The sequence below is a fragment of the Odocoileus virginianus genome, chromosome 4 (genome assembly GCF_023699985.2).
Source record: "Odocoileus virginianus isolate 20LAN1187 ecotype Illinois chromosome 4, Ovbor_1.2, whole genome shotgun sequence".
NCBI classification, from domain to species: domain Eukaryota; kingdom Metazoa; phylum Chordata; class Mammalia; order Artiodactyla; family Cervidae; genus Odocoileus; species Odocoileus virginianus.
Window position 1 is genome coordinate 1,056,703 of NC_069677.1, and position 22,272 is coordinate 1,078,974.

At 37.2% G+C, this 22,272-nt stretch overlaps 1 protein-coding gene and 1 pseudogene across 1 annotated transcript in view; one reads left to right on the top strand and one right to left on the bottom strand.

Annotated features, from left to right (window-relative positions):
- Window positions 1-22,272, bottom strand: part of SPICE1 (spindle and centriole associated protein 1) — a 59,455-nt gene that overhangs the window by 20,699 nt on the left and 16,484 nt on the right. Inside the window, exons 5-10 of the mRNA XM_020879664.2 lie at window positions 21,384-21,486; window positions 21,054-21,160; window positions 17,990-18,105; window positions 2,478-2,620; window positions 2,150-2,287; window positions 1,415-1,680 (exon numbers count right to left, since the gene is read on the bottom strand). Of these exons, the coding sequence (XP_020735323.2) occupies window positions 1,415-1,680; window positions 2,150-2,287; window positions 2,478-2,620; window positions 17,990-18,105; window positions 21,054-21,160; window positions 21,384-21,486 (873 nt within the window). The remainder of the gene's footprint in view (window positions 1-1,414; window positions 1,681-2,149; window positions 2,288-2,477; window positions 2,621-17,989; window positions 18,106-21,053; window positions 21,161-21,383; window positions 21,487-22,272) is intronic.
- Window positions 11,124-14,062, top strand: LOC110128734 (3-oxo-5-alpha-steroid 4-dehydrogenase 2 pseudogene; annotated as a pseudogene).

Below are 22,272 nucleotides of genomic sequence, written 5' to 3' on the forward strand. Positions count from 1 at the left end.
AAGAAAAAGAAACAAACAAAATCCAAATTGGATAAAAAGAAGTAAAACTGTCAAATTTGCAGATTACATGATACTATACACAGAAAATCCTAAAGATGCTTAGAGATGGGAATGGCAACCAACTCCAGTATTCTTGCCTGGAGAATTCCATGGACAGAGGAGCCTGACGGGCTACAGCCCATGGGGTCACAAAGAGTCAGACACAACTGAGCAATTAACACTACTACTATACACAGAAAATCCTAAAGATGCTAGCAGAAAACTACTAGAGCTCATCAATACATTTGGTAAAGTTGTATTATATAAAATTAATACATTTCTATACACTTACTATAAAAAGTCAAAAAGAAATTAAGGAAACTATTCCACTTACTATCACATCAAAGAGGAAAACACCTAGGAATAAACCTACCTAAGGAGACAAAAGACCTGTATAAACCATAAGACACTGATAAAAGAAATTGAAAATGACAGATAGAAAGATATACCATGTTCTTGGATTGGAAGAATCAATATTGTCAAAATGACTATACTACCCAAAGTAATCTACAGATTCAATGTAGTTTCTATCAAGTTACCAACGTCATTTGTTGCAAATCTAAGACAAAATAAAATCTTAAAATCTGTACAGAAACACCAAAGTCCCCAAATAGCCAAAGCAATCTCTTTTAAAACATATTTGGCTGCATCAGGTCTTAGTTGCAGTATGTGGGATCGTTGTTGCATCACAGGGATCTTGCATTGCAGTGTCCTCTCCAGTTGTGGCATACAGGCTCCAGAGCACACAGGCTCAGTAGTTGTGGCACACAAGCTCAGCTGCTCTGCGACATGTGGGATCTTAGTTTCCCAATCACAGATCTAACTTATGTCCCCTGCATTGCCAGGCAGATTCTAAACCACCGGACCATGAGGGAAGTCCCTAGTCAAAGCAATCTTGAGAAAGAAAAATGGAGCTGGAGGAATCAGAAAAGAATTTTCCTGATCTGTGTCTACAGATCACAAGTATACCACTCACCAAACTGAACTGAAGTGGGTAGAGCAAGCAGAGAAAAGCAGTAGAATGAGGACATGATTAGTAGTTTAATTAATCCATAACTGCCAAACAGTAATATTAACTATTAGCACAAGATATAATTTTATTTAAGCAGATTGACCTAACTAATTATCACTTAGTTATTACCTATTTACCAAACTAAAATCAACACCACTTATCTGGCATATCTTTATCAGGATGTAGAGAAAATTAAGAGGATAAACCTTTCCAACAGATAATCCAAAGCTGAGCCATTTTAAACAAAGTTACTCAAACTCGACTATACTTTATTTGGAGAATGCAATAATTTAAGTGTAGAGGGGGAAAACCTACCCAACTCTGCCATCAGTCTAGTAGGAGAGTAGGCTCTAATAACCTTACCTCTTTAAGGTACCGAACCAGGCGACAGAGTGAGCTCACGAGGGACAGGGTGAAGCCAGTGAGACCCTGACTATTTTGCAGTCCCTGGACCTTGCGGCCTGTCCACCGTTCATATTCTTCTATTTCATGTTCCACTTCATGTATCATGTGTTTGAGGACATCCAGGCTGGGGTTACTGCTACTTGGTAAGTCTGTGGAGGCTGTGCTGGCTGATAACACATTATTCTTCTGTTTGGAAGGACCACATGAATCTGGTTTTCTTTTCACTGATAATGACAGAAGTCATTCTATGTTAAGACCAGGAAAAATTAAAACTACAGAAATGTTTAAATGTTGCTCACAGTTTATAAAAGGTTTTTTTTACAGAAGGTATCATCATTTTCTCATAAAGAATCTATACTGTTTAAACCGATTTATACTATCTATAATAAATGAATGAGAATCATCCTTCTAGAGTTACATGGAATAAAAGGAAGCACTAAATGGCTACCATTCAACAACCTCTTACTATGCAGGATCTGACTGGATGAGTTTGAGAGACATGTACTAAGAGGCTAAGATAGCTATATCAAGTTACATAGTTTGATTTTTTTTTTTAATGCTTCCAAAACAGAGAATTTATTTATTTTTAAATGTGTATAACCTCCCTATCCCACCCCTCTGTAGGTTGATACAGAGCCCCTGTTTGAGTTCCCTGAGTCATAATAACCCACTGTGTCAATTAAGAGACTGAACCTTTATTTAGCAGCTGTTTTTGCTTCCTTGAGTTCAGCACCTGTCCCACAACACAGCTTGAGTCTAGAGTCTCAGTAGATTCTTCAGGTTGAAGCCTCGTATGGATTCTCTTAACAGCATTGGCAGCATTCAATGCAGCTACAATTCCAAAAGAATCTCAAGTAAACAACAAAAAAAATTTTTAAGCATTTCAATCAACAGGTCAATCAGTATTTACCAATCAGGCTAAGACAGTAAAAACTCAAGTGACATTCCTTTAAAAATTACTGGGTTTAAGAAAGAAAGTAAGCTACTACTCTGGGAGAAATAATACAGTGGGGGACCAAACCTTTTTGTTCTCCTGATGGAGAAGCAGATGATGGAGTTCCTGAAGAGGTTGTTATTTGTGACTGTGTTGCTACTTTCTGCTGAATATCAGTCCATAGTTTATTAATTAACTCAGAATTTTCTTCCTTTATTTGGTGGAGAAACCTATAAATTACAGGACAAGTTAGGTTAGAATTAGTTAAGTGCTATCATTTAACCTGTTCAACTGTTTACATGTTTGATGTGAAGAAACATTTAATAATTCATATTCAAAGAGAAATATGTTTTGCTTTAATTTACAAGGTAAGAACTAAAATGCCAATCTTCTCAGTGTTAGAAGATACTGTTCATCTCCCTTCCAGCTTCCTAGCTAGGATGGCTCCCAAAACAACAGTGATCTGCCCTTTCTGAAGTTTTGTGCTATATGCTCCATCTTCCCCTCTCTTTCTCTAGAGAAAATACATGGTTTTGATGAAGGAGCTGGTTCTCCAAGCACAGTCTCTGCCCATCACTGAAGTAAAGTGACTGGAGCAGACTCTGCCCCTGGGTGTCATAGAGGCGGGAAGATGGAATGAGAAGAGCTGCAGTGCAGGGGGTGAGAAAGAGAAGCCTTTTGCAGTAATCATCTTTATCAGTGATAAAGCTGATTTTTCAGTCGCTAGTTGTCTGATTTATTTGCCTATTTCCCAATTGGGCTAATATTTAAAAGGGGAGGGTGCTAAAAGTAGAAACAACCCAAATGTCTACCAACTGATGAATGAATAAGTAAAATGTGTTCTGTTCACACAAAAGAACATTATTCAGCCATAAAAAAATGAAGTGCTAACACACTACAAATATGGATGAATCTTGAAAACATGTGACGGACACCAGACACAAAAGATCACATTTTACATGATTCTATATAGAAAATGTCCACAATAGGCAAATTTACAGAGATTTAAAACACATACACACACACACACACCCATATTCATTTAATAGATTAGATTGGGCTGAAAGGTTTGGGAGAAAATGGGATCTGATTATTAAAGAGTGTGGGGCTTCATTTGAGGGTAATGAAAATGTTCTGAAACTGACTATGGGTCACACAGTTCAATGAATATACTAAAAAAAATCTCAAATTCTGTTAATATTATACTTTAAATGGATAGTATGGTATATGAATGATAAATCAATGAAACTGTTACGAGAAAACAACAGAAGAAGTGACTCCAAAAACCTCAACCTAGTGGAGCTGCTTTCAAGCAACCTGTGGACAGCACATTGAACACTAGCTGCTACAAAGTTTAACAAAAGGCCTGTAATGTGGTCCACACACACTATGGCTAGTTATCAAAGCATCACGAAGACTCCTACTGCAACATAGTATAAGTGGTGGTGGTTTAGTCACTAAGTCCTGTTTGACTCTTGCAACCCCATGGACTGTAGCCTGCCAGGCTCCTCTGTCCATGGGATTCTCCAGGCAAGAATACTGGAGTGGGTTGCCATTTCCTTCTCCAGGGGATATTCCCGACCCAGGAATTGAACCTGGGTCTCCTGCATTGCATAGTATAAGTTAGGTCTAAATCCAACCTTCAGGATAAATCATAAGAAAAGTGTCATAATGAAATTTCTGTACAACTTGGGAAAATCTCCATTAACGTCTTCTAATGTTTATACTTTTAAGAATCAGGTTGTATCAAAGAGCAACAACAAAATAATAATACAATACTATCTATGGTAGGCTTAAGAATGGCCCTCTCAAGAGACACCTATAACTTAATTCCTGGAACTTGTGAATGTTACCTTATCTGACTAAGAAGGTACTTTGCAGGTGTGATTAAGCTAAGGATCCTGAGATAGGGAGATGATTCTGGATTCTCCAAGTGGGCCCTGAATGCAATCATATGCATCCTTAAGAAGGAAGCAGAGGGAGATTTTGATGCACACAAGCAGAGAAGGTGACATGAAGGTGGAGGCAGAGACTGGAGTGATATGGACACAAGCCAACACCTTCAGCCACTAGAAGTTGAAAGAGGTAAGGGATAGAATCTCACTTAGAGTACCCAGAGGGAATGTGGCAATACCAACATCGTCACTTTAGTCTAGTGAAACTGATTTAGGATTTCTGGCCCCTAGAACTGTGAGAGAATAAATATCTGCTGTTTGAAGCCACCAAGTTTGTAGAAATTTGTTAACACAGCCCCAGAAAATTAATACAGATTTTGGTATCTAGATATGGAGTGCTGATGTAAAAAATACCTAAAAATATGAAAGTAGCTTTGGAACTGGATAATGAATAAAGGCTAGAATAATTTTTAGGTGAACGATAGGAAAAGCCTCCTTTCCATGGATCATATCACTGACTCACGAATCTGAGCAAACTCTGGGAGATAGTGGAGGGCAGAGGAGTCTGGCGTGCTGCAGTCCATGGGGTTGCAAAGAGTTGGACATGACTTAGCAACTGAAGTTCTGAACAACAACAGAAAAAACCTGACTGCCTTAAAAAGATTATTGGTAGAAATATGAATGTTAAAGATTCTTTCATTGAAGACTCAAGAGGAAGTCAGGAGCATGGTAGAGAAAGCCTGTATCATCTGAGAAAATAACATATCATCATAAATAGAATGTTGGTAGAAATATGAATATATAGAATATATATGAATAATAGAAATATAAAGAAGTTTCTGGTGAGGATTCTGAAGGAAATGAGGAACATGTTATTGGAAACTGGGAAAAAGGCAATCCTTACTATAAGCAGTAGAAAAGCTGAGTTGTGTGGGGAAGCAGAATTTGTAAGCAATGAAACTGGATATTTATCTGTCAAAGTTTACAAGGAAAAGTACTGAACGTGCAGGTGGAGATAGTGGTGAACCTGCCTGCCAACATGGGAGACATAAGAGATCAGGTTCGATCCCTGGGTCAGGAAGATTCACTGGAGGAGGGCATGGAAATCCACTCCAGTTTTCCTGCCTGGAGAATCCCCATGGACAGAGAGTCTGGCAGGCTACAGTTCATAGGGTCACAGAGAGTCGAGACACTACTGAAGCGACCACACATGCATACGCACGCACTGAACATACAGCCTGCTTTTCTTCTTGCTAAACACAAGAGTAAAGAGATAAATTGAGAGAATAACTCTTAAGAAAAAAGAAAGCAGGATTGATTTGAGAAATCCTTACTCTTCAGATTGCAAAAGATGCTCAAATTAGGAGTCACTGTTAGGAAAGTAGGCTCTGGAGATAAGCACAAGTACACCAATTCTCTTTTATGGCAGCATCAATTATAACAGTGTTTGTTTTTTTTTTCCATTTATTTTTATTAGTTGGAGGCTAATTACTTTATATCATTGCAGTAGTTTTTGTCATACATTGAAATGAATTAGCCATGGATTTACATGTATTCCCCATCCCGGTCCCCCCTCCCACCTCCCTCTCCACCCGATCCCTCTGGGTCTTCCCAGTGCACCAGGCCCGAGCACTTGTCTCATGCACCCAACCTGGGCTGGTGATCTGTTTCACCCTAGATAATATACATGTTTCGATGCTGTTCTCTTGAAACATCCCACCCTCGCATTCTCCCAGAGTCCACAAGTCTGTTCTATACATCTGAGTCTCTTTTTCTGTTTTGCATATAGGGTTATCGTTACCATCTTTCTAAAGTCCATATATATGTGTTAGTATACTGTAATGGTCTTTATCTTTCTGGCTTACTTCGCTCTGTATAATGGGCTCCAGTTTCATCCATCTCACTAGAACTGATTCAAATGAATTCTTTTTAATGGCTGAGTAATATTCCATGGTGTATATGTACCACAGCTTCCTCATCCATTCGTCTGCTGATGGGCATCTGGGTTGCTTCCATGTCCTGGCTATTATAAACAGTGCTGCGATGAACATTGGGGTGCACGTGTCTCTTTCAGATCTGGTTTCCTTGGTGTGTATGCCCAGAAGTGGGATTGCTGGGTCATATGGCAGTTCTATTTCCAGCTTTTTAAGAAATCTCCACACTGTTTTCCATAGTGGCTGTACTAATTTGCATTCCCACCAACAGTGTAAGAGGGTTCCCTTTTCTCCACACCCTCTCCAGCATTTATTGCTTGTAGACTTTTGGATAGCAGCCATCCTGACTGGTGTGTAATGGTACCTCATTGTGGTTTTGATTTGCATTTCCCTGATAATGAGTGATGTTGAGCATCTTTTCATGTGTTTGTTAGCCATCTGTATGTCTTCTTTGGAGAAATGTCTGTTAGTTTTTTGGCCCATTTTTTGATTGGGTTGTTTATTTTTCTAGACTTGAGCTGCAGGAGTTGCTTGTATATTTTTGAGATTAATTGTCAGTTGCTTTGTTTGCTATTATTTTCCCCCATTCTGAAGGCTGTCTTTTCACCTTGCTTATAGTTTCCTTCGTTGTGCAAAAGCTTTTAAGTTTCATTAGGTCCCATTTGCTTATTTTTGCTTTTATTTCCAATACTCTAGGAGGTGCATCATAGAGGATCTTGCTGTGATTTATGTCGGAAAGTGTTTTGCCTATGTTCTACTCTAGGAGTTTTATAGTTACTGGTCTTATGTTTAGATCTTTAATCCTTGTTGAGTTTATTTTTGTGTATGGTGTTAGAAAGTGTTCTAGTTTCATTCTTTTACAGGTGGTTGACCAGTTTTCCCAGCACCACTTGTTAAAGAGGTTGTCTTTTTTCCATTGTATATTCTTGACTCCTTTGTCAAAGATAAGGTGTCCATAGGTGCATGGATTTATCTCTGGGCTTTCTATTTTGTTCCATTGATCTATATTTCTGTCTTTGTGCCAGTACCATACTGTCTTGATGACTGTGGCTTTGTAGTGTAGCCTGAAGTCAGGCAGGTTGATTCCTCCAGTTCCATTCTTCTTTCTCAAGGTTACTTTGGCTATTCGAGGTTTCCTGTATTTCCATACAAATTGTGAAATTATTTGTTCTAGTTCTGTGAAAAATACCGTTGGTAGTTTGATAGGGATTGCATTGAATCTATAGATTGCTTTGGGTAGAATAGCCATTTTGACAATATTGATTCTTCCAATCCATGAACACGGTATATTTCTCCATCTGTTTGTGTCCTCTTTGATTTCTTTCATCAGTGTTTTATAGTTTTCTATGTATAGGTCTTTTGTTTCTTTAGGTAGATATACTCCTAAGTATTTTATTCTTTTTGTTGCAATGGTGAATGGTATTGTTTCCTTAATTTCTCTTTCTGTCTTCTCATTGTTAGTGTATAGGAATGCAAGAGATTTCTGTGTGTTAATTTTATATCCTGCAACTTTACTGTATTCGTTGATTAGCTCTAGTAATTTTCTGGTAGAGTCTTTAGGGTTTTCTATGTAGAGGATCATGTCATCTGCAAACAGAGAGAGTTTCACTTCTTCTTTTCCTATCTGGATTCCTTTTACTTCTTTTTCTGCCCTGATTGCTGTGGCCAACACTTCCAAAACTATGTTGAATAGTAGTGGTGAGAGTGGGCACCCTTGTCTTGTTCCTGATTTCAGGGGAAATGCTTTCAATTTTTCACCATTGAGGGTGATGCTTGCTGTGGGTTTGTCATATATAGCTTTTATTATGTTGAGGTATGTTCCTTCTATTCCTGCTTTCTGGAGAGTTTTAATCATAAATGGATGTTGAATTTTGTCAAAGGCTTTTTCTGCATCTATTGAGATAATCATATGGTTTTTATCTTTCAATTTGTTAATGTGGTGTATTACATTGATTGATTTGCAGATATTAAAGAATCCTTGCATTCCTGGGATAAAGCCCACTTGGTCATGGTGTATGATTTTTTTAATATGTTGTTGGATTCTGTTTGCTAGAATTTTGTTAAGGATTTTTGCATCTATGTTCATCAGTGATATTGGCCTGTAGTTTTCTTTTTTTGTGGCATCTTTCTCTGGTTTTGGAATTAGGGTGATGGTGGCCTCATAGAATGAGTTTGGAAGTTTACCTTCTTCTGCAATTTTCTGGAAGAGTTTGAGCAAGATAGGTGTTGGCTCTTCTCTAAATTTTTGGTAGAATTCAGCTGTGAAGCCATCTGGTCCTGGGCTTTTGTTTGCTGGAAGATTTCTGATTACAGTTTCGATTTCCTTGCTTGTGATGGTTTTGTATAACAGTGTTTTAATGACTTTATTTTAGAGACAACTTAGGAATATCAGCATCTCTAATTTACATCCCATTCAAAAGAAGCTACCCAAGCCTACTGGAAAGAGCAATTTTCCTTGTCATTTGGTTTCTTCCACTTGGGATTTCATCTTCTCAATTCTTTCTCCCTTTTTTCACACAATGAATGCCTCCAACATCACCTCTTCCTCTCTAGCCTGTATTACAAAGGTCTACAGAGGAAGTAAGGTAGTGGTAAGGGTTAAGTAAGAGAAAGGCTTACAACCATTGCTTCCTCACTTGGAATGTGATGACCCCCCAAAAACACCAATGACTCAGTAGAGATTTTTGAGGACTGGGTTACAGATTTATTGATAATGTATAATATTATCATATGAGAAATCAATTCCATGCTCACAAGAACTCACAGAATTCACAGAAATTTTCAGACCAGAAGGCACTTTGGAAATCTTATTTTCTACCCTCCTCATATTTTACAACTGAGGAAATAAAGACCAGAGATGATCTAAATAGAAAGTAGCCAAAGGCTTAGTCCTCAGATTCCAAGTCTAATTCATCTTCTACTAATACCCCATGTTCAGCAGTCAATAACTAACATTTTGAGACATAACGTATTCAAAAATTAGAAACTGCTTTTTCAAACAACTAATCAGATAAAACTAATCTTAACCTATCGAATGAAAAAAATTATTTACTTCAAGTGTAAAGAATAAAAGTTATTCTGTACAAGATTAGTTACATTTAGGTTCTGAAAGAAAAGCACTTAAAAGATGATACATATTTCCAGGTATTCTGAAGAAAATGGTGACCAGCTAAACTTGAATTACTCTACATATCCTCCAAACACTGTACAGTGAAACAGAAAAGCAAATACAACAGCATACAACCCATACCTTCTGTATTATTGGAAGAGAGAGAATACTACTAATTTCAAACTACCTGTAAGTATAAGAAAAAGCATCAAATTCCAACAAACATATTTCTTGAGCTCCTGCAGGAAACCTTTGCAAAGAATGGGGGCAGCTCAAAATGACTGCAAAGAGAAAATGAAAGCTGAGAGCCTACTGGTGGCAAAAATTACCTCTAGAAAGAAAAAGTCCACTCTAAGTATGCAAATACTTAAAAAAAAAAAATGGGCAATCATAACCCAACCAGGAAGTGTGCAGAACCCAAGGTGGTAGTCTTGGGAAGGCATCACTTTTTAAGGAGAAGACAGTTAACAGAAAAGGAAAGATGCACTTTGGAGGCTGAGTGCTGAAGGGAAAAAGATGCAAAAGACCTGCAAGACAAAACAGAGCCACAATATTGGAGGAGAAGCCACCTTTAATCTACCAATACTTTTTTTTTCTTTAAAAAAAAAAAAAAGGCTTTAAAGAAGTTGTGCTTCACTGTAACTGAGAGAAAAATCACCCCAAACTCCCAATCCTCTCCACAAAATGTTCAGTATTACAAAGGAAGTACATCAAACCAGAAAACTGAAACTGAAATACTTCAGGTAATGAAATTCCTGCCCCCAACATGCAGAAAAAAGCAGAAGAAAACTATAACACAATACTTTAAGTAGAATTAAATATACTTTAAAAAGCATTTCTTTAATCAGAAATTCTAAAACTAAAACCAGAAATGGACAAGGAACATGAAGAAATAAAAGAACTGATTAAACTGAGGAAAGAAATCAAAGAAAAACTATGTCAGAAATAAAGGTTAAAATACAATGTCTCCATTGAAGAATTGTTAAACAAACATTTAATAAGCAACATTAAAGAATTACAGAACAACAAAAAGAATATAATTAAGATTAAGAAGACTACAAAAGGTCAAAGAGAAAGTGCCTAAAAAGGGAAACCAGGAAAAATCTTTTGTGTCTATAAGGGAAGTTTCTGAAAAAGAAAAATGAAACAGTTATTTAGAACTAATACTTTAAAACTACAACTATAATCAAAGAAAACTTTTAAGGCCAAAAAAGAAAGAAAGAAAAAGAACAGAATATATACATATTGCTTACATATAGGAAAGGGCCCATATATAAATATAGGAAAAGGAAAACTGTGTGGGAAAGGAAAAAATGACCTGAAAAGGTAATCTAACATATAGTTTAGCAAAATTTAAATTTTAAAGATAAAAGAAATCAAGTCACTAGATAAAATGCCAAATTATTTACAAGGGCAAGTGAAGGGCAAGAAAATTATCCTAGCATCAGACTTCAAAAAAAACCATTCCAAGCAAACCAAGAATGGAGTATTTTTAAGAATGTTAAGGGAAAAAAAATAGGAACCATAGATTTTATATCCAGCTAAAATGTCCTTCAAATATCAAAGCCATACAAAAACTTCTAAACTTTCAAAAACTCAAGGAAAACTGAATTTACAAGTCCTATGGCATAAGCTTTGTCTGAGAGACTCAACCAAGAGTTAACTAGGGATATGTCAAAAGGGACTGATGATAAGTATTTGATATATTTATTTATAGCCCAAGAACAAAAACAAAAATAGAGATATAAGAGGAAAAATAATATGTAAATGTTTTATGCTCCATTAAAGGTCAAAAATGCAGCTCAAAAATGAGGAAGAGGATGGAGAGAAAAGCAGGGAAGAAATGGGAATGCAGCATGACTCACCTGCTGCACAGGTAGTAGGTGAAAGTCAAAAACACCACTGCAAGCCTGACAGTGAAAGCTTAAGTAAGAAAACAGGGAACTAAAGGCTCTACAGAAAGTTGATATAAAGAAACGAGCAAGGACAAAAAATACAAACTTCCTAAATACCAATGAAACCTTTTAAAAGAAGACAGAAGACATCTCACATAAAGAAGGAAAATTATAATTAAAGTATAATACACTCAGTATCATAAAATAATGACAAAGTTGACAGCAAATATATCAATCATATCAATACATGTTACAAGCCTACTTCACCAATTTGAAAAAAAAAAAAGATTTTCAAATTGACTAACAAGGCAAGATCCAATTCTATGTTAAAAACAAAGACACATTTATAACACAATAATTCAGAAAAACTAAAAGAATAAGCAAAGACAATCCAGGTGATTAGAAACAAGAAAAAAAGCAGAGGTTTTGTTCCTGTTATCAAAGTACAACTGAAGCCAAGAGACACTAACTTGACTTGTTAGCCAATTTATAATGCTAACAGCCATAATTGACAATGAAGATATAATATACATGGATATCCATGTATCGAAAAATAACCATCTTTATAAGGATGGAGGTATTTAACTCCAAACAAAATTACATATACTTAAACATCAAATGCAAAGAAACAAACATTAACAGTGAGAGACTTTAAAACACCACTCTCAATACAAGATAATGGCAAAAATAAATAAGGATATAGAAGACATATACAATATAATCAATAAGGTAGATCTTATGGATATACATAAAGAACTTTATTAATACAGAATATACCTTCTTTTCAAACACACACTTGGGACATTCACAAAAATTTGATCATATATTCAGGTCACAAAGAAAGCATCATTAAATTCCATAAGAAGAAATATTACAAACCACACTCTGACTACAGTAGAACTAAAAACAACTGTAGAAGAAAACCAAGAGACTCTTCTATCTGGAAGCTTAAAAATGAAAGAAAACAACAATAAAAACTATTAAATAACTCTTAGGTAAAAGAGTAAATATAAACTAAAATTAATTTCTAAAATAATAAAACACCACATATTCAGTTGTATAGTACACATTTAAGGCAGTGATCATGGAAGAATTCTGAACCTTAAATATGCTTATCAATTAAAATAAAATAATGAAAATAAATGCATTACATTCTCAACTCAGAAAGCTTTAAAAAAAGCACAAAGAAGATTATACTAAAGATAAAAGCAAAAATTGATAAGGAAGAAATCAGAAAAATTATAGCTCTAGTTAAGAAAAGACATTTTCCAGAAGTATAGAGATTATTTGCACACCTCAATGGACATACAGTCATCAATCTAGATGAAATGGATAATTTTATGAGAAAATGTAATTTATCAAAATTGACATCAACAGATATAGAAGGCTTAGATAATCCAATCTTCATAGAAGAAACAAAGTTATTATGGTACTTCCCCACACAAAAAGCACCAGGTTCAAATAGTTTCACAAGCGAATTCTACCAAACACTCAAAGTACAGATAGTCCCAATGCCACATAAATTGTTCCAGAACTTAAAAAATTAGAAAACTTTCCAATAGATGTTTCTTATAAAATCAAGTACAACACTGTTACCTCAATCTGATACTACATATTTAAAAATTATAGATAATATCATTTATGAATATTAATGCAAGAATATTATTAAATAAAATATTAACAAACAAAATCCAGTATCACAATAATAAAAACAATATGCCAAGTGAAATTTATTTCAGGGATTCAAGAATATTTCAAAAAGGCATCTGTAATATAAAGAACCATACTAATAGATTTAACCATGAAACACATATGATTATCTACAAATGTTAAAGTCTGAGAAAATTCAACATTCATTTCTGATAAAAACATTCAAGAAAACAGGATTTGAAAGATGTTTCCCTAGCATTGTTTTTGTTTTAAAAAAAAGACCTGAGTACTGAAGCCAGCACTTTACTAAAGAGTTAACAAAAGTATCATTTTCACAGATTAGGAGCAAAATAAGGATGCCCACTATTTCCACCATCATTTACCACTGTCCCTTAGCTACTGCAGTACACAAAACAAAGAAGCTAGTGATACAAGACTCAGAAAACAAAACTATGTCTATTTGCAGATGACATGATAGGAAAACCCTAGAAAACCAATGCTAAAACTAACTCAACCAAGGTTCAGAAAGGTAGCAGAATATCAATATAACACACTGAAATCAGCTTGGCATCAAAGTGGTGACCTCTAGGACCGCTCACAACAATGAGAACTCCCTAGTACCTCCGCCACCAGTGTACCTGTCCTCACAGAGAGCCAAAGCCACCCCCCACACCCCCAGGAGATCCTCCAAGACCAGTAGGGCATTTGTTTACTCACTGCTCACTAGAGGGAGGCCTTTTCCAGATGTATTCCTTTCCAGAGACTTTGTTTTTCTGCATGGGAAAGGGATTCCTCCAAGGCTACTATTTGGTTTACTGTGCTGAATACCCTGCTGAGGGGTACACAGACATACAGTTTAGCCGTGGTGTCTTCTTATCTATTTTGGTAATGGGAATCAACATTCATAGTGACTGTAACGCCTCCAGCTCAGGAAGCCTAGAAAAAATCATCTACAGGATTCTACAAAGTGGCTTGTTCACGTACATTTCTGGAATCAATTTCCTTTCTGAGATCACTGAATGGATGAGCTATGTCCTGGCCACTTTGTCTCTTCTCAGCACTTATACTTGCATTTTTTTTTCTCACTTTCTTTCCTTGGGCTGTGAACCTTTCACCATCACAGGTTCTACCTCAAGATTTTGAGGACCACCCCAAGTCTCAGAAAGCCCTCATTCCATTCATCTTTTAAGGAAACCAAATAAAAAGGGAACACAGCTCCCACGATCCTGTGGAAAACCATAAAGCTGCTGAGACTGTAACTTTTACAGTCCCACTGCATATATGTAAGAGTTGGCCTCTGGAGTTTGGGCAGCTAACCTAAAAATTCTGCAGGGGCCCCCTTCATTTTTCCTCCTACCCTCCCAGGGGGGTCTCTGTCCTGATCTGTTGAAGCTTCACAACGCCCTTTTTCACACAGAGACATCTGCTTCTTAGCCTTTCCTCCTGAAAAGTAAAAAGTTACCTATGTATTTTATCCTTTGGATGATGCAAGTACAGGTGCTTTTATACCTGCTCTGTATCAGTATAAGCTCTGTAGTTGAGAAAGTTTTGAGTTGAGGGCAGTGCTTAAAGAATTTATTATAGGTACACATTTGATTAAACTAACCAGCAGAGATTTAAATTCTGAAGCTGCACAGACCCAGAGCAAACCTCCTCCCAAATGAAAACCCACTCACACTTTACTTTTCCATGGTTAAAAGTGAAAGATGGGAAATAATTAAGTAGACTTTTAATAGAGGACCCTCTCTTCATACTGCTAAACAAATGCAACAATGCACTGACTTCATTTAAAATTTCTGCTTTGTCTTAGTGCCTCTGTCTTCCTGAAGATTCCACAATCACTGCTAGAGATATTGAAGGTTAATCCAGAAAGCTGATATGGGTTTTACCAAAGGCCAGGTTTTAATGATCACAAGGAAGAAACAACTCTGGCTGACAACAAAGAGAGGAAAAAAGTGTTTTACAAAATATTGCAAATTCTCGTATTCTTAGAAACCATGGAAATATCCAAATAATGAGAGCGCCAAATAAGGAAAATTACCAAATAAGAGCATATGCCGTTTGCCATGACGAGACACATACAATGATGGTGAAGCATCCCAGAAGCAACTTTTCTCTTCTGGAGTTTCTGCATCACAATCCTCAGGAACTGTTCAGCAAGGCATCCTCTAGTGGTGCCTTGAACTGCAGCTCTCAAAAATCCCAGGGGCAGAGGTTGAAAACTGCAACCAGAGGGATGCCTCCAGGCAGAAAATGTGCTTTGTTTGGCTCCAACAGTGTTTCACACATAGTTTGGTTTTCTTTTTTATTTTTTTTACATTCAAAGTTTCCAAAATTTAAAAATTAGGTTTCTATATTCTCTGGTTTCCTTTAAAAAGTTGGAGGATCTGGGCCTGCAGAGCCCATTAAGAACTGTGACTGATCAGCTGGTTCAGTTCAGTTCAGTCGCTCAGTCATGTCCAGCTCTTTGTGAACCCATGAACCACAGCATGCCATGCCTCCCTGTCCATCACCAACTCCCAAACCCGTGTCTATTGACTCAGTGATGCCATCCAACCATTTTATCCTGTCGTCCCCTTCTCCTCCTACCCTCAATCTTTCCCAGCATCATGGTCTTTTCAGCTCTTTGTATTAGGTGGCCAAAGTATTGGAGTTTCAGCTTCCACATCAGTCCTTCCAATGAACACCCAGGACTGATCTCCTTTAGGATGGACTGGTTGGATCTCCTTGCAGCCCAAGGGACTCTCAAGAGTCTTCTCCAACACCACAGTTCAAAAGCATCAATTCTTCGACACTCAGCTTTCCTCACCGTCCAACTCTCACATCCATACACGACCACTGGAAAAACCATAGCCTTGACTAGACGGACCTTTGTTGGCAAAGTAATGTCTCTGCTTTTTAATGTGCTGTCTAGGTTGGTCATAACTTTCCTTTCAAGGAGTAAGTATCTGTTAATTTCATGGCTGCAATCACCATCTGCAGTGATTTTGGAGCCCAGAAAAATAAAGTCAGCCACTGTTTCCCCATCTATTTCCCATAAAGTGATGGGAACGGATGCCATGATCTTAGTTTTCTGAATGTTGAGCTTTAAGCCAACTTTTTCACTCTCCTCTTTCACTTTCATCAAGAGGCTCTTTAGTTCCTCTTCACTTTCTGCCATAAGGGTGGTGTCTTCTGCATATCTGAGGTTATTGATATTTCTCCCAGCAATCTTGATTCCAGCTTGTGCTTCATCCAGCCCAGCATTTCTCACGATGCACTCTGCATATAAGTTAAACAAGCAAGGTGACAATATACAGCCTTGACATACTCCTTTTCCTATTTGGCACCAGTCTGTTGTTCCATGTCCAGTTCTAACTGTTGCTTCCTTACCTGCATACAGGTTTCTCAAGAGGCAGGTCAGGTGGCCTGGTATTCCCATCTCTTTCAGAATTTTCCACAGTTTATTATGATCCACACAGTCAAAGGGTTTGGCATGGTCAAAAAAGCAGAAATAGACGTTATTCTGGAACTCTCTTGCTTTTTTGATGATCCAGCAGATGTTGGCAATTTGATCTCTGGTTCCTCTGCCTTTTCTAAAACCAGCTTGAATATCTGGAAGTTCATGGTTCACGTATTGCTGAAACCTGGCTTGGAGAATTTTAAGCATCACTACTAGCATGTGAGATGAGTACATTAGAATTTGCAACCTCTGTAGAAGAGTCAACCTCACATGAAACAGAAAGACATCCCATATTCTTGGATTGGAAGAATTAATATTGTTAAAATGGCCATACTACCCAAAGCAATCTACAGATTTAATGTGATCCCTATCAAACTACCCATGACATTTTTCACAGAACTAAAACAAATAATCCTAAAATGTATATGAAACCGTAAAATACCCAGAATTGCCAAAGCAATCCTGAGGAAAAAGAACAAAGCAGGAAGCACAACCCTCCCAGACTTCATACAACATTACGAAGCTACAGTAACCAAAACAAAAATAAACAAATGGAACCTAATTAAATTCAAAAGCTTTTACACAGCCAAGAAGCCATAAACAAAGGAAAAGACTATCCAAAGAATGGGAGAAAATATTTGCAAATAAAATGAATCTCCAAGATATACAAACAGTTCACCCAGATACATATCAAAACAACAAACAACCCTATCAAAAAAATGGGCAGACGACCTAAATAGAGACTTATCCAAAGAAGGCATACAGATAGCAAAAAGCACATGAAAAGGCGCTCAGTACTGCTGATTATTAGAGAAATGCAAATCAACCTACAATAAGGTATCACCTCAGGCCAGTGAGAATGACCATCATCAAGCAGTCTACAAACAGTAAATGATAGAGAGGGTGTGGAGAAAAGGGAACCCTCCTCCACTGTTGGTGGGAATGTAAACTGGTATAGCCACTATGGAGAACAGTATGGTGATTCCTTGAAAAACTAGAAACAGAGCTACCAGATGATCAAGCAATTTCATTCCTGGGCATATATCCAAAGAAAATCATACTTTAAAAAGATACATGCACCCCAATGTTTACTGCAGCACTACTTACAATAGCCAAGACATGGAAGCAATCTAAGTGTCCATCAACAGATAAATGGATAAAGATGTGGTATATATACACAATAGAATACTACTCAGCCATAAATATGAACAAAATAATGCTATTTGCAGCAACACAGAAGGACCTAGAGATAATCATACTAAGTGAAGTAAGTCAGACAGAGAAAAACAAACATCATATGGTATCACTTATATGTGGAATCTAAAAAAAAAAAAAGATACAAATGAACTTATTTTCAAAACAGACTTACAGACTGGTACTAAGTGAGAAGATCTCAAATGTTTTCACCACAAAGAAGAAATGGTAATTATATGATGTGATGGAGGTATTAACCACCCATCACTTAATGATATGATAGTAGCCATTTTGTAGTATATAATTATACCAAATCAACAAGCTGCACACCTTAAACTTATACATTATCTATATCTATTATATATATATCTACATATCTATTATACAACATTATCAATTATACCTCAATAAAGCTGAGGAGGGGAGAGATGGCCTTGGAAAAAAGGCAGCACTGTAGATATTTATGCCATATATACTTACGTTCCTGCATTTGCATTTGACTGAGAGCTTAGAGAGTTATCCAACTCATTCTCACTTTCTTCTGACTGACTGTTAACAGTTCCTTCTTGTTCATCATCATCTACTTCATTAAGAGCCTTACAATTAAATAACAACATAGACCGGTTACATACACACTTATCTTTTGTTTCTTTTTGTAATAAGAGAAGAGAGGTCCTTCCTTCTAAGGCAAATTCCTCCACACGTGGTCTAGAAACCAAACCCTCTTATCTCTTCTGGTCCATCAATTACCCATTCTCTCTCCATTTTCAACCTCTCCTTACTAACTTCAGTTCACCCACGTTTAAATGTAAGTCTCTCCCATCTTATCCTGATCCTATACTGACCTTGAGCTATCATTTACCTTGCCTTTTTGTGCCAAAAACTTTTTGAGAGATCTACCCCCACTTCTCATTCACCATATGTACCCTTCAGCTTTGCTTCTGCCCTGCCACTCCATGTAAACTGTTCTCTACATGGTAAACATCAACACACTTGTTATCAAACCAAATGGGTACTTCTGTCTTTGTCTTCCATTACTTCTCACTCATTAGATATCAATGGCAACTCATTTCTTTCCTTCAAAAATCTTCTTTATAAACTTTTCTTTTTCATTTTGTGATACCATTATTTTCTTGGTTTTTCTTCTTCTTTTAGCCATTCCTTCCCAATCTCATTCATTGGTTCTTTTTCTATCCTTCCCCTCTGTTTAATGTCATTCTCCTCTCACTTGACGCATTTTTGATGTTTACATCTAATTCCAAGGTGCAATTACAAGTCAAATGCTGTTAATTTCCAAACCTCTGTCTTCACCCAGATGTCTCTTGAGCCCTCAACATTAATGTCCAACTGCCTAAAAGATATCTAGAGGAGAACATCCTACACATAAATACCTATCATGTCTAAAATTTATCATTTTCCTAAGCCTCCCTTATCATTCTTCCAGAAACCTTGTTCCTGCCATATTATTAAGACCATGAACAGCATAACCATCTACTCAGATTCTCAATCCAGCAGACTGGAAATTATCCTTCTTCTTTACCCACCACATCCAATCAGTCACCGAATCTTGTCAATTCTACCCCTTTTTAAGCTCTCAAATCTATCCCTCTTCCGCTTTACCTCCTTCCCTACTGCCACTGCTTTGGGTCAGTCCTCATCACTTCTCACCAAGATTCCAATCTGAGTCTTTTAACAGGACCCTCTCACCAGGCTTGCCCCTCCCTCCCCAATCCATTTTCCACACTACTGTCAATTTCACCGTAACAGTGCTCTTCTTAAAATCCTTTAGCAGCTCTACTCTTGCTTTCTGGTTCATTAGCCCTTCATGACCCAGCTCCTTCCTTTCTTTCTAACCCTGACTCTTGCTACTTCCCCACCTTCATAACATGATTATCTGAAAGCTAACTTTGTAATAACTACCAAAACATACATACATATCCCTGGCTTTTGGCTAGGGATATGGTTAATGGGCTTTAGCTATTAAAAATATGTACAACATTCTACTTAACTGCCTTTACAAGTAGCAAACAGTATACTTATATGATTCTGGACTTTGTAATTCCCTAGGATCATCCATCTAACTGATGATTCTCTTTTTTTTCATAGAAGATACAAATAACTTAGGAAATTGCATTAAACAGGTACTGAGTCCTGTGTGTGCTTTCTCAGTCACTCAGTCATATCCAACTCTTTGTGACCCTGTGGACTATAGACCGCCAGGCTCCTCTATCCGTGAGACTTTCCAGGCAAGAATACTGCAGTGGGTTGCCATTTCCTCCTTCAGGGGATCTTCCTAACCCAGGGATTGAACTCGTGACTCCTGCACTGGCAAGCAGATTCTTTACCGCTGAGCCACCTGGGAAGCCCATCCATATATACGTAAGTCATTCAGTCGTGTCCAACTCTTTGTGACCCCATGGACTACAGCCCACCGGGCTCCTCCATCCATGGGATTCTGCAGGCAAGAATACTGGAGTGGATAGTCATTTCCTTCTCCAGGGGATATTTCCGACCCAGGGACTGAACCCTGATCTCTTTACATCTCCTGCACTGGCAGGCGGATTCTTTACCTGGGAAGCCTATAGTCACTCATAAAAAGTTGATTTATTTTACTAGTAAATTTTTTATAGCCTTTAAAAAATGTTTCATATCTCAAAATTCTAAAGATTTTAATAAAGAATTCTGATTAAGATACAGCTAGTTAATGTTTTATTACTATGCTTTTCCCATGTAACTAGTAAATAAATTCTAAGTTTCTTGGGTAGCTGCTTTTTAAACATACTAATACATTAGATGGAGAAGGAAATGGCAACCCACTCCAGTATTCTTGCCTGGAGAATCCCATGGATGGGGGAGCCTTGCAGGCTACAGTCCATGGGGTCACAAAGAGTCGGACATGACTGAGCGACTAAATAACAATAATACATTCGAAGGGACAAAGATTTAATGAAGGACTAGCATCTGGTTTTATGCTAGACACTTTATATAACCTATCTCAGCTAATCCTCACAACAACCACAGCAGGTATACTCTATTTCCATTTAACAATAAACACTGAGTCAACTTAGATACTTGAGAAATCAACTCAATATCAAACAGCTAGCAAGTAACAGGACATGAATATCGATTCACCAGAGTCTGTAGTGGGACACAGACTCATTGCTGTTTCCATATTTGTAGATGGTGGCACAATCTTATGGCACCAGCCTAGATTTGAGTGCCATCTCTCATGCTAACTAGCTATGTAAGCTTGGGCAAGTCACTTAATTTTTCTGAGTCTCAGTTTTCTCATCTGCTAAATGGGGATAATAATAGTAACTACCTCCAAGGTAATCACTCAATACAGGTTAGCTACTATTCTCCAGTCCTATCTTGTTTAGTATAAGCATTACTCACTGAAAGGGCGACATGCTTGAGTAAGAATATTTCTAGCAACCACATCTTGGTATTTTGATATTAAAGCTTTTGAAATGTTTACCACAATACCTATCTACATCAACTTAATTTTAGCATGAGCATTATGGTTGTGAGCAAAGCACATTACCTGAGGCTCTATAACAGATTCGCTACGGATGGTCTGGGTGACAGGGTCCTGACTGACCACAATGGGACCTTTAGAGGACTCCGGAGCCATTGTTACATTCAGAAATCCTGCAGAAGGAAAATGAGCCATGATGATTTTGTTTCATTTAAACTGACTTCACATGCACTCTACACTGCCATAAGTGAATCATCATATGAAAATTTTTAATAATAGCAACTCACATTTATTATAACATGACACCTAAAGGAAGACTTTAAATTCTTTCAAATAGCCAGGTGTGGGCTGTGGTTAATAAGATAAAGAAACTTTTGTTTGACGTGAATAGTTTACCTGTGCGCCTGTGAGGAAAATCAACAAACAGATCTTTTGCTGTAACCATCAAATGATCAGATTTTTCCAATACATCCTGCAGCTGGTATTGATCAGAAAGAATCTAGACGTGTTAATGATAAACATTATTATTCAGGAAAATATATATATATACACACTTATATACTCAACAAATCACAAAGGAAAAGCCTGTTCAGGAGCAGGAAAATCATCTAAAATCCTCAATGGCAATATTGTTAAGTACCAGTAGATGGGGCTATTACAACAATTTGTTGTTGTTTAGTCACTAAGTAAAATTGCTCGGTCCTGTCCGACTCTTTGCGAACCCGTGGACTGCAGCCCATCAGGCTCCTCTGTTCATGGGATTTCCCAGACAAGAATATTAGAGTGAGTTGCCATTTCCTATTCCAGAGGATCTTCCCAACCCAGGGATCGAACCCACGTCTCCTGCATTGGCAGGCAGATTCTATACCACTGAGCCACTACAATAATTAGTGGATTTTAAATGCTTGGCTTCAACCCAAAGAAATGCATTATTAAAGTATGACCCAGTCTACACACAAATGTAAAGGTAAATGTAAATATACACCAAATAAAAGTTTTCCTTAACCTTACTCTTTGAGAACCACTCTTATACTTTCTTTTTATTTTCTATTTTTCAAAAGATGGTTTTAACCCACTAACTCCGTTTTATAATCCATAAACAAGTTGTGATCCACAGTTGAGAACTCAGTAAACATATGAATCTTTGAGCCATAAACTCAGATGTGTGAATCGTTAGTGCTTCAACCACTAGTGATTTCATAATCCACTAATGGGTCATGACTCACAACTTAAAAAACACAATGTTAGACATGAGTTTGGGGGCAATAAACAAAAAAGCGATGCT